Source organism: Malaclemys terrapin, chromosome 11 (genome assembly GCF_027887155.1).
Source record: "Malaclemys terrapin pileata isolate rMalTer1 chromosome 11, rMalTer1.hap1, whole genome shotgun sequence".
Taxonomy (NCBI): domain Eukaryota; kingdom Metazoa; phylum Chordata; order Testudines; family Emydidae; genus Malaclemys; species Malaclemys terrapin.
In genome coordinates, this window is record NC_071515.1 from 8,074,845 (window position 1) to 8,088,593 (window position 13,749).

The 13,749-nt window shown below is 42.6% G+C and overlaps 1 protein-coding gene across 4 annotated transcripts in view; it reads left to right on the forward strand.

The window, feature by feature from the left end:
* The window catches only part of TRAF3IP1 (TRAF3 interacting protein 1), a 119,904-nt gene that overhangs the window by 51,866 nt on the left and 54,289 nt on the right, over positions 1-13,749 (forward strand). For 3 of the 4 annotated variants that reach the window (XM_054044076.1, XM_054044073.1, XM_054044075.1), the window contains 2 exons: positions 558-578; positions 8,393-8,483. In XM_054044076.1, coding sequence (XP_053900051.1) covers positions 558-578; positions 8,393-8,483 — 112 coding nt within the window. The remainder of the gene's footprint in view (positions 1-557; positions 579-8,392; positions 8,484-13,749) is intronic. The other variant, XM_054044074.1, reaches the window with a different exon arrangement.

Genomic DNA, 13,749 nt, shown 5'->3' on the forward strand with positions numbered 1-13,749 from the left:
TCAAGGCAGCTGTCTGTCTGACTGCATTAGGCCCCCATCAGATTCCCACAAAGTGTCTTTGCAGGCATTCACATTTGCAGCAACAGTTTATAAGAATTGAACATAGCTTTCCTTATAATATACCTAGTGCTTTAAAGGGTTTATAGGTGTTTGAGATGACTGCTTCTAAATATTCTAATCTCTGAGTTTTTCTCTAGACCTTTCATTTGTTAGTGTAATTGTAGATTATGCTAAATTTACATTGAAGTGAGACCGTTCCCTATGGTCTGGTCAGCTGAAAGCTTCAGTAGTTTCTTTCATTAAAATTGTTTCAGCCCATGATTAAGACACTAATCTGTGTTCTGCACAATAACTACAGCATCATAGAACAGACTGTGATTCTATACCTGGAGACTCCACTAAATTATTTGCTCTTCATGGTAATGATTCAGTCCCTTTTGGGCAGTAGTTTTCTGTAGTTCTGTTGTAGTACTAGATGTCTAACTTGATCATTATTTTCTTTAGCAAGATATTGAATCTCCTATCTGAAGACTGATAAATGTGTTTTATTTTTTCAGGAGAATCTGCCAGTGATGCAGGTATAGTAAGGATTACATTGAAATATAAATAGCACTCACAAAATACCTATCTGCAGTTAAAATAAAATTTGTTGTAGTAGTATTAAATATTTTTTATAGTTTTAATAGTGTATTTTTCACACTTACACCAATATACATTAAAGAATGTTTAATTTATAAACAAAAATGAAATGTAAATGACTTCTGTTTTCACTTTTTAATACATTTTTATTGAAGTAGTTCTAAGTCAAAAATAATAAAAAGATAACAAGCCATACTACCCTTAAGCAAGGGAGGACAGATAGCCTAGATATTAAATCACTGAACTGAGAATCAGAATACCTGATTCTTATTGCTGACTCTGTGATGGGCTTTGTGTGGCCCTTGCAAATCATGTAAGCCTTCCTGTTTCTGAGTTTCCTCATATATAAAATAGGCATAATATTTCTCTATCCCACACGAATGATGTAAGCGTTGGTCTGTATTTAGGGTTAAGTGGTGTTTCTGTATGTGGTTTTTTTGTTTCTTTGTTTTTATTTTAATTACAACTGCTTTATATATTTTATTTTGAGACTAAGCAGACACTGCATGGAACTCGTCTTGCAAAATACTGTAGGTAGTTATTTCACCATCTACTTCAATGGCATTTCCATCTTCCACTTTCCTAATGTCAGTACAAGTTTAGAAAGACATTCTAAATCTAAATCTTCTCTAAAGCGCCATCCCTGTAGTATTATGCATATGTGCAGTCTCTCAATTAGTGGATCTTAATGGATACTGTTATGTGCTTTACTAAGAAATTACTTCCTACTTTTATAAGCAGTCTGGGGTGTTCTTCACCAAAGTATGAGTGGCTTATATCATTCGTGTGGGATAGAGAAATATTATGCCTATTTTATATATGAGGAAACTCAGAAACAGGAAGGCTTACATGATTTGCAAGGGCCACACAAAGCCCATCACAGAGTCAGCAATAAGAATCAGGTATTCTGATTCTCAGTTCAGTGATTTAATATCTAGGCTATCTGTCCTCCCTTGCTTAAGGGCAGTATGGCTTGTTAACTCCTAATTTCCTTACTCATTAGTTGGTACCATCAACTTTAATATCAAAGTAGCATTTTTGTACATTAAATGTGTTCATGCCTATTCTTTTACTCTAGCGAAGTAAATTATGTACAGAGTCAGTAGACGATTTATTCAAAATGCCTGGGTGCTGCATTAAGTTAAAATTAACTTTAAAAAATCCTCACTATCTCATTTGTCAATTAAAAAAGAAAGGGGATGTCTTTCTGGCAATAAATTGTTCAGGGCTCAGGGTAAAAATAAACAAGTTAGGAAAACTGAACAAATGAGATCCCAGTCAGCAAAAGTACTTAAACATGTGAGTAGCCCCATTGACTACAGTGGTGGTACACATGCTCAAAGTTAGGCATATGCATAAATACCTTGATGACTCAGAGCCTGACTTACTGGGATGGGGCTATTCTTCAGAGATATCGGAACTAAAGTTTATGGGGGCAGAAGACAAACTTCTTATAGAGGGTTAGTCTTCTCTTAAAGCACTATCTGAACAAATCAGTATTAAATAGGAAAAGTCATTAAATATCTGTTTGTACAAATTTTTAAGATTGGTTGTAAGGGCATTGAATGCTTTCTGCCTCTAATATTGTTTTTTCTAATTTTTATGTTTACTTATTAAAAAGTATCCACAGAAATACTGTTGCAAAGCCTGAGGAACTGGTTATATCCTGCTAACCTGCACAGTTAGCAAATATTCAAAACAAAAGTGTCACTTATTGGTCAGAGAGAATAGAAAAAGAACTAGATACATTCTTGGAGATAGGTCCATCAATGGTTATTAGCCAGGATGGGCAGGGATGGTGTCCCTAGCCTCTGTTTGCCAGAAGCTGGGAATGGGTGACAGAGGATGGATCACTTGATGATTACCTGTTCTGTTCATTCCCTCTGGGGCATTGGCCACTGTTGGAAGACAGGATCCTGGGCTAAATGGACCATTGTGACCCAGTATGGCTGCTCTTATGTTCTTATGTCTATTTAAACTCAGCATGAAAAGAGAGATTCAGAAGACAATCTTCATAGGTTTAGCATGAGGAAATGTTGAGATTCCCTTTGACCAGACTAGTTTTGTATTCTATTCAGGGGAGTCGGGGGGAATTAGTTGTATTTTATTAGAATAATCTTTATAATAAGTGGTGTCAACTGTACTGAGATCATAATAATGTGAATATAACTAAACAAGAATTGGAAACACTGTTAGAGGGGAAACAGCAAATGTAAATATTTAACGGAATGAAATAAAAGCTTATAATTGCAATAGATGTTAAAAGTCCTAATGTATGGAACGTGATCTTTTTTATGAACTTCATGTCCTCTCTCATATATACCTCATATAATGAACAAATATGAAGATAAGAGGAAAAAGTTGCCATGTCACTTTTGAAGAACTGGAGGAGAGAGTGAAATCCTTGTTGTTCTTCGTGTGGTTGCAACTGTGTGAGCATACCCAGCACATCAAAGCTGGAGAATTTTGCCTAGCAGTACATGTAAGCATAGAACTTGCACCCTTTTCCCTCATAGCCCCTCCTGTGGCTATATAAGGGCAGCACTACCCTCACCCACCTCGTTCCTTCTCATTGCCTACAGCAAGAGTCCGAGTATTCGGTGAGATTTTTTTTTTTTACCTCACACTTGCCTTCACAGTTTTTACTCTGTTTCTTTGGAATATAGTTATAGTTGGTTAGTAGTACCTGTTAGTCATAATAGTTAGTAGTGGTAGTGGTGATTAATTAGGTAGTTTCTCCCAGTGGATTGCCCTCACCAAGGTTTAAAGTTTGTCCTTGGTGTAGGGTAGCTATCCTCAGTAACATCCCCCACACTTGACATTTATGATGTCTGGGGGAAGGGCACATTAGAGAAAGGTGCTCCATCTGTAAGCTTTTTAAAAAAGAGGACACAGGTGGCTTGAGACTTAAGATTAAAGCCGCATCTTCTCAAGCAGGCCCTGAGCTCTGCCTCAGCATCGGGGACCACTGTGGAGCATCAGGCCCCTCAGAGATACTGAGGGGCCTGAACTAGTACAGGCTGGAACTTCTCAGCTGAGCTCAGATTCCTCGTCAGAAGGAAGAGGGATCTCTGCTTCATCAGGTCCCCCATGCAGATGTGTATTGCCAACCAGGATGTGCAATTATATAAAAATGACTTTGTGAACTGGGACCCCATGTTCAAATTTGTGCATAAGTTACCAGAGTCCTTCAGGGAGGAGTTCAAGGCTTTTATTGCAGAAGGCCATTTAGTGGCCAAGACATCATTACAGTCAGCTTTGGATATAGTGGATGCTTTATCCAGGCTAATGGCTTCAGTCTTTACAATGAGGAGGATCTTATGTGGTTGCAAAACCCTGTCATGGCTCGTGAGATCCAGCAGAGCATAGAGGACTTGCTCTTTTTGGTCACCTCATCATTACTGAGAGAAATGAAGAGACATTACAGTCCTTTAAAGACCTCCAAAAGCCCCTGTGCTCCTTGATGATTTATGTTCAGGCCCCAAGGAGACATGGTTTTGGTAGCCATCAACGGCAGCAGCAGCAATATCACCCTCAGCGATATTTCCATCAGTCCCCCTACTCTGAGGTAGCAGTATTTCTCCAGAAAGGGGCACAAATTACAGAGAAGACTTTCTGGGTCTAATTCTAGCCAAATGGCCAATCCTCTCATCTCGTGGACTTGACAGCCTATTTGACTTGAGTCTCAAGAGCAGCACTCCAGCTTGGAACATAACTTTCCTGTCCCTTCTGTTCTGGGACAGGTTGTCCCACTTCTATAGTACTTGGGAGGTTATAATTACAGACAGGTAGGTCCTTAGCACTATGTGATCGGATTATGCTTTTCAGTTCATATCCAGTCTCCCTCCTATCCCCATACCCATGTCACTGGATGGACCACTATGATGAGTCATTGTTTACGTAGCAGGTGGAAACCCTGTGTGCTATGGGAGCCATAGAGGAGCTTCCTCCTCATCTTCATGGAAAAGGATTCTACTCCCAGTACTTCCTGATCCCCAAATCCAAGGGAGGATAGAGACCTTATCCTTTAATCTGTGATTACCTTTACTACTGTTCTTCTTGCACTGAATCATGTCTGGTTTGCTGATGTTGATCTCCAATATGCCACACTAAGTTTCTGAGATTTCTTGTGGCTGGCCAACATTAATGGTACACAGTTCTCCCCTTTGGCCTATCTTCAGCCCCATGGGTCTTTACCAAATTGTGTGATGGTGGTGGTGGCCTTTCTCAGAAGGAGAGGGATTCATGTCTTTCTGTGCTTGGACAATTGGCTGGTGACAAAAGGCACATCCAGGGAGCAGATCCTCATTCATGTCCAGTTCACTTTGGACCTTTTTGGTTAGCTGGATCTGATCCTGAACAAAGGAAAATCAACTCTAATCCCAACTCAAAAAAATTGAGTTCATTGGGGCCCTATTACTCTTTACAAAGTCGAGAGTAAGAACGATTCCAGACAATTTGGTGCCTTTGTCTGGCTCTCCAATTTCATCCTTCAACCATGGTCTGTGTATGCCTGAGATTACTGGGCCATATGGCCTCATGTATTTACAGGGCACAGCAGGAGAGGCTCTTTGCTCTCTTCAGTTGTGGCTGAGGTTGGTCCGTCACCCAAGTTGCCAGTCACTGGACACCCTTATCTGAGTGTCCCCAGAGCTGCCGGACTCACTACAATCATGGATAGAACACAGCAGTGTGTTTTAAAGGGGTCTCTTTTGCCTTTCTTCCACCAACTAGAACATTAATCACGAATGCTTCCACAATAGCTTGGTGAGTGCATTTGGGATCATTAGAGATTCAGTGTTTTGTGGGAAGAGCAGGAGACCTCTTGTCATATTAATGTACTGGAGCTTCAAGCAGTATACAATGTCTGTTGGGCCTTTCAGAATCAGTTCCAGTGAGCCACAGTTCATACTCACTGACAGTACCACTACAGTGCATTATGTGACCAAGCAAGAGGTCACTTCCCAGGCTTTCAAAACCAGCTGGCTGATCACCTCAGCAGGACTTTTTCAGACAACCGTGAGTGGTCCCTAAAGAATAGTGTGCTGAGATCTATTTTTGGAGAAAGGGGCGTCCCTTTTATCAACATATTTTTGACAAAGGACAACAGGAAACGTTGTCAGTTCTGTTCCCAGGTGGTGCTCAGCCTGGGATCTGTAACCAATTATTTTCATCTGAATTGGGGAGCTCAAATTGGACTATGCCAAGGTAATGCTGATTGCACTGGCCTGACTGAGGCAGTATTGGTTTTCCGATCTTCTCACCCTACCAGCTTGGCCTCCTAAGTCTCTCCCTACCACCTGACTCAACATCCCAGCCAGTTTGTTCATTCTACATTGGACAGTCTGCACCTTACTCTTTGGATGTTGCATGGCTAAATGAGGAGGAGAGGAAATGCATGGTATCTACAAGGTCCACCTAAGTGGAGATGTCTTTCAATTTGGGCACCATCAAATCAAATTCAGCTCATGTCAGCTCACATTCATGATATTCGGTACTACGTGCTGCATTTAAAATCTTGTGAAGTAGCTCTTAGCTTCCTGAAGGTCCACTTGGCTGCAATCTTAGCTTTCCATCTTCCTGTCTAAGGAAAGATGGTATTCTCAAGGCTATGATGGTTAGATTTCTGAAGGGTATTGTCTGCCTTTTTCCACCAGAGAGGAAAATGGTGCCATTATGGCTCTTAATACAGTGATGGCAGTGCTTATGGGTCTGCCTTTTTGAGCTGATAGCACCATATTTGTGGTCTCTCCTCACCTAGAAGACAGCCTCCCTGATGGCTATAACATCTGCAAGACGAGTCAGCGAATTGCAAGCCTTATGGCAGACGTGTCATATATGCAGTTCTTCAAAGACAAGGTATCATTGAGACCACTCCCAGAATTTTTGTCTAAGGTGCTGTCTCACTTTCACTGTAATCAGGTTATTTACTTAGCTATATTTTCTCCCAAGCCACAATCAGTTCCCTGGGCGAAGAGTCTGTATTACTCATTTTCCCAGTGTCTCTAACTCTAAAAGTGATGAACAAGATCAAGCAGGACAAGGACCTCTTGATAGTCCTTACATGGCCAATACAAGCATGGCATCATTACCTTTTTTGATTATCTCCTTGTCTGGTGATCAACCTTTCATGCTTCCCTCGTCCCTCTTAAGATGCAAACTGACTGCTTCATCCCACCCTAAAGAGTCTCTGCCTCAAGGTCCTTGATGGTTCGTGGGCATACAGTCCACTTGTTAGGTAGAGGTCCATAAAGACAGCCTTTTTAATAATCATTACATTGGCTTGAAGAGTTGGGGAAATCAGAGGGCCTTTTTGGTGGATCCTTCCTTTACAGTATTTTTCAAGGATAAAATTTCCCTACATCCACATCCCAGATTCCTTCCTAAGGTATCTTCCGAGTTTCATTTGAGCCAGACCATACGTTTACTGTTCCCTCTGTGTCAAAAGAGCATTGGCTTTCTATCTCGATAGGAGCAAACCATTTTGGAAGTCTCTGAGACAAATAGTCTACATTGTAGACAAATCTAAGTGTTCCTCTATTTCTACCCAGAGATTTCAAGGTAGATGTATTATCACTTGCTATCAGATTGCCAATGCTTAATCTCCTGCTAGGGTTCTGGCCCATTCTACTAGGTTGCAGTCAACATCCTGGCCTTATTTAAGGACATTCCAGTACCTGAAATCTGCAGGGCCAGTATATGGTCTTCAATACGTACCTTCTCCAAATGCTATGCCTTGGTTCATGCCTCTAGATCTGATGTAGCAGCAGGCAGTGCAGTTCTGTCTTCTGTACTAGACTCTATTCCGAAACTCCCTCCTCCTGTGGTACTGCTCAGAAGTCACCTGAAGTGAAGCACCCATAGGGACACTACTTGAAAGAGAGTGAAAGGTTACTTACTCTGTGCAGTAACTGTCGTTCTTCAATATGCATGTCCTTATGGGAGATCCACTGTTCATCCTCCTTTCCCTTTGCTTCAGAGTTTTCTTTGTGGGATTTTGCAGTAGAAAAGGAACTGAGGGTGGTTCATCCGTGCAGTTTTATATATCTTCAGCAAGGCATGGGGATCTGTGGGGCCCGTGCATGTGCCCAACTGACTGCTAATGAAAATCTCTGCTCAAAGGTGCATCTGCACCTGAAGCGGAGCACCCCATATTGGGACACAACTTGAAGAAATACAGTTACAGGATGAATCACCTTTTCTTCTTTTCATCCCCTCTGCATCAGAGTTTCCAGCCTCAGTTTTGGTGCAAAGGAACTAAGGGAGGGTCGGGGTGCTGCCCTTATGTAGCCACAGTAGGGACTACGAGGGAAAGGGCACTAGCTCCGCCCTTACACATATTAGTAAACAAAGTCCTTCGGCTTTGGTGGCTTGGCGTGCGCACACCTGAGTGGAATACATCTCTGCACCCACATCTCAAAGAACAACAATTATGCTACTGGTAAGTAGCCAACTTTTTCCAAATGGAAAAGGTCACAGTATTGTGAACGAATATGAAGAGTTGGAGTATAGACTTATTTCTCAGTGTCCATTTGAACTGTAAGTTCAATATTTAAATAGTTTTAAATATTTCAGGCTTAAAAGGCTTTGGTTACAAATACATTTAAAAAAAATAAACTGTTTCTGTTGTAGTGGATTTAGTTAACTGGCACACACTGAGCTTTGATAAAATGTAAAATTCAGTACAAAAGCTTAGATTTACATTTCAAACTTGTAATTATGACTAAGCTGTGGTGATGTTTCCTTTTAATAGAAGGAGAAGCTGGAAATCATGCCTCTGAGAAGCCAATGGTGTCCGAGAATGGCCAAGTATCTAATGATCTTCCACCTCACGTCACCCAAAGGTCCGTTCCTATCTCTCTGTTCCTTTCTAACCTAACTGTAACCGGTCTGAAGAAGGCAATTATCTTGAGAGCAGATAAGGACACTTTTAACAATAAATTGCTGCTAATGATAGTCTGCATGAAGATGATGTATCAAATGATTCAACCCAGTACACCTAGATATGGATGACTTCATTGTCTTAATGAACAGTTATTTCCAGTTTGTAATTTTTGTTGAATTCAATGTTATCATTTTAGTTCATAGCATGCCTTGATATAAATGGTGCTATCTTAAATTACAATGTACAGATTGAGAATGAAATAATGAGATGAATATTACATTAGTGCATTTCCCATACTACTGAGGTGGAGAACTCTCCTTTTCAATTGCCTTATTTTTTTTATCTTTTCAAATACAAATTTCCTTTGTATGTCCAGGCAAGATAGCAAAGGTGGTTCTTTGATTGCACATGTGTGTTCCGCTCTTGGTGGGTGCACCACCCAGGCATAGTTGTCAGAAATTTTTTCCTCAGTGGACCTTTCGGGGCAGTTTGAGTGCCCTCTACTACCGCGTCCCACTGCATGCGGATAGGGCCAAGCTGCTCCTGAAACCTCGCTCGCATCAGTTTCTTCTTACTGCCCATGATGGTGGTTCGAATCTGTTGGTCTTGCATTAGCAAGTGCTCTCAGCATGTTTTTTCTTGTATATAGTTACATGTTTGTACAGTTATTAGGGACAGTTGGTGTTTGTTGAGTTAGTTTAGTGTCTGTTAATTCTTTCTCGGTTCCCCAAGTTTGGGGGTCTGTTGTAAATACTGAGGAATGCTTCAGTCACTGGGCTTCAAGCCTTGCCTGGCATGACTGAAGCCTTTGCCTGTGGGTGACCCTCACTTTAGTTGTTTAAAATGCTTGAGTGAGTTTCATATTAAGGATCGGTACCAGATTTGCAAGGACTTCAAGTCTAGAATCATAGAATATCAGGGTTGGAAGGGACCTCAGGAGGTCATCTAGTCCAACCCGCTGCTCAAAGCAGGACCAATTCCCAACTAAATCATCCCAGCCAGGGCTTTGTCAAGCCGGGCCTTAGAAACCTCCAAGGAAGGAGATTCCACCACCTCCCTAGGTAACCCATGAAGAATGGGTTCCAGTGCTTCACCACCCTCCTAGTGAAATAGTGTTTCCTAATATCCAACCTAGACCTCCCCCACTGCAACTTGAGACCATTGCTCCTTGTTCTGACATCTGCCACCACTGAGAACAGCCGAGCTCCATCCTCTTTGGAACTCCCCTTCAGGTAGTTGAAGGCTGTTATCAAATCCCCCCTCATTCTTCTCTTCTGGAGACTAAACAATCCCAGTTCCCTCAGCCTCTCCTCATAAGCCATGTGCTCCAGACTCCTAATCATTTTTGTTGCCCTCCACTGGACTCTTTCCAATTTTTCCACATCCTTCTTGTAGTGTGGGGCCCAAAACTGGACACAGTACTCCAGATGAGGTCTCACCAATGTCGAATAAAGGTGGGGGCTTGATGGATCGCATTTAAATATATTTAGGTTAATTCATAGCACACACATTAGCTGGCTGGAGCACCAATTCAGGAAAGCACTTAAATACGTGCTTAGAATCATAGAACCAAGAAAGAGCTAGAGACCAGACTGTAGTTTCTTTTGATAGAGATGGTTCTGAGACTACCTTCAGAGCCATCTCGATTGGAGATGGTACCGAGCACTTCAGCATCTGAAGAAGTATGTCTCCGATGCTGACTGAGTCCTGGCACTGCTCTCCCTTGCCGGTGCCCAGGAAGAAGCAGAAGGCTTCCAAGGACACTGCTGGGAGATGCAGATCCCCGGTCCCTAAGTCAGCCAAGAAAGGGGACAGTGTAGAGTGCAATCAAAACTGAAGCACTCCTCCACTCATCTGCTAAATCAGCACCGTTGTCTCTGGCAGGGACTGCCAAGTCTGGGGCCTGAAGAAGCATCTTCATCAGTTCCAACACTGTCTACATCTCTTGCACATCAGTCAAAGACTATCCCAGTACATCTACTCCAAAGATGTCTTAAGCTGCAGTGGACTTGCTGAGCTTATCAGTGCTGTTTTATCAGTGATGCAGATTGCTTATATGGTACTGCGTGGTGCCAGCTCCTCAGTGCAGTTCCTAGCACCGAGTCAATCTCCTGAGTCTTGGAGCTCTTATCCTTCACTCTTCCCTGGACTCTTGGCACCAGTCCCTGGCAGTGACTGGATTGGCCCCTCCTTGATCAGGAGAAGGTGACTCTTTTTCTGACTCAGATCTTTGCTCTTATGTTCCCCAGCTGCAGTGTGTGTCTTGCTGTTCGCCCCCCGCCCCCTCCGACCTTACCACCCTGGGTACACTTGCAAGACCCTGTGAGTGGTGCTGGCATGGACATGTGGCCTTCAAGACTTTGGGGTCCAGCGCCCTTTCAATTGCCCTTGGGGGTTCCCCCTGTTTCCAGATCACCCTTCCCAAGTTCAGTTTCCTCAGCTAAACATGATGAGTCAGCTCATCAAGCCCTTTATTGGGTCCAATACCAAGCAGGAAGAAGGTGTTCATGAACATTTGGCAGGACGATGAACAGAGGAGACACAGCCTCAGCTTGTGCTGGGTTCATCTTTCTCCTCACCAGGTGAGGCAGTTTCCTCAGGAGTGCCTTTGCCCCCTTCTGATGACTAGAGGGTCCACCAGAAGCTCTTAAAAAAAGTGGTTCAAGTAGAAGAGGTCAGGAAATCTTCTCCCCGTTTCATTGATATCCTGGCCTCTGCTGTGCCATCTCGAGTGGCACTGACAATTTAATGAGGCAATTTTAGAACCTAGCAAGTGTCTCTGGCAAACTTCCTCCTCACTCCTCTCACATCCAAATGAGTGGAGCATAAATATTATGAACCCGCCCAGGTTTTGAGCATTTTTATTCCCATCCCCCTCTGGGGTCACTAGTATCAGCTTATGTTGAGTGGGAGCTCCAGGGGCAACTGACATCTACCCCTAAATCAAGGGGTGCTAAAAAGCTGGATTTGTTCAGTAGAAGAAATTACTCTATGGCAGGGTGATATGCCATCATGTGCCAGCAATGCCCCTCTGCCATGTACATTGGCCAAACCAGACAGTCTCTACACAAAAGAATAAATGGACACAAATCAGACGTCAAGAATTATAACATTCAAAACCCAGTTGGAGAACACTTCAGTCTCCCTGGACACTCGATAACTGATCTAAAAGTTGCAATTCTTCAATGAGAAAACTTCAAAAACAGACTCCAACGAGAAACTGCAGAACTGGAATTAATTTGCAAACTGGACACTATTAAATTGGAATAAAAACTGGGAGTGGATGGGTCATTATACAAACTAAAAACTATTTCCCCTTGCTAATTTTTCCCCTACTGTTACTCACACCTTCTGGTCAGCTGTTTGAAATGGGCCATCCTGATTATCACTACAAAAGTTTTTTTTTCTCCTGCTGATAATAGTCCACCTTAATTAATTAGTCTTGTTAGAGTTGGTGTGTGTGTGTGTGTGTGTGTGTGTGTGTGTATATATATGTGTGTATATATATGTGTGTATATATATATATATATATACATCTTCCTACTGTATTTTCCACTGCATGCATCTGATGAAGTGGGTCTTAGCCCACGAAATAAATTTGTTAGTCTCCAAGGTGCCACAAGTACTCCTTGTTCTTTTTGCTCATACAGACTAACATGGCTACCACTCTGAAGCTTAGACTCACTAACCAGAAGGCTTTATTAGGGTGATATGACTTTAATATCTGGGACGCCATTCTAAAATTTAAGGACAAGTTGTAAGGCCTCATGCATCTAGAACCTGGGCCTGTAGATCTACCGGGCAGCTGACATCTCCCGGCTACCACCCAGCAGCAGCTGCAACTAACTTGCGTTCCACTTCCCATGACCCACCGTGGACATAGACCGTGGGAAGTTCCGTCTCAAAGGTTTGACAGACGGCAGCCCCATGCCTCCCAATTGGCTCCCTGCCCTATATAAACCCAAGGATAGTTCCAGGAAGTATCCAGGCAACAGCATGGATCTTCTCTAGCTGCCACGACCATTTCTGCTTCTTGGTCTTGAATTCCTGGCTTAAAACTTGGCTTGATATGGACTTTGCCTCCTGATTCAGACTCTGACCCTTGTTATCGACCCTGTCCTGGCCCTGACTCCGAACTCCTCTGCTATTCCTAGCCTCAGGTTTGATGAAGGAAAATGAATGGCAAGAACGTCACTTCAGGCTGGTTTGGACATGGCTGATTCAGGTTCTAGGACCGTTGCCTTTGCCATCACCATACCCAGATGCTCATGTCTACAGTCTTTGGAGTTGCCCCAGAAGGTTCAGCAGACTCTGCAGGACCTGCTATTTGAAGGTCCGTCCCTCTTTTCATCTCAGACTGATGATGAACTTCACAGCTTAAAGGAGTCTAAGATGACTCTGAAGACTAGGAAGCACTTTTGTCCTCAGCTGTACCACAGCTACTCCACTTCTACACCTTGTCAGGGTATATAGAGGAAAATGAATAGGAGTTATAGACCCAAACTGGCTCTTGCTGCTGCTTCAGCATTTCCTGGTCCATCTAAGTGCCCTGGGGTTGCTAAGCAACCATTTTGGTGGTGCAATCGAGGATGCCAAACCAGTCTTTGAAACAGCAAGGTTTGTTCTGTTAGTTCCATCAAAGTCTACTTAGCAGCTATCTTGGCCTTACTCCCTCAGGTGGATAGTTGCTCTGTCTTTTTTCTAATAGAATGTCAAGAAGATGTTTGAAAGACTTGGAAAGATGTATCCTCAGGAACAAGATCCTGTTCCCTAATGGGATCTAAACTTTAAATTGTCGTTTTGAGCCTTTAGCTACCTGCTTTTTTTACTGCATATTTCAATGAAAGTAGCATTTTTTGGTGGCCGTGACTTCTGCTAGGTAGGAGGGGAGGTGAGCTGCAGGCCCTTCCTGATGTCTGGCCCTCCTTATACTGTTTTCTTTAAAGATGAAATGTACCTGCATTCTCATCCAAAGTTTGTCTCAACCACAGTATCTAGCTTCTGTATCAACCAAGCGATTTACATACCTTCGTTTTTTTTCCCCCAGACCACACATGAATAAAGATGGGGAAAAGGCTCCATGCTTTGAGTGTCTGGATTGCATTAGCATTCTCCCTTGACAGGTCCAAACAGTTCTGTCTCTATTCCCAGCTCTTTGTGGTGATCTCAGCGAGAATGAAGGGACTCCCAGTTTTTTCTTAGAGAATATCATCTTGGATAGCCTT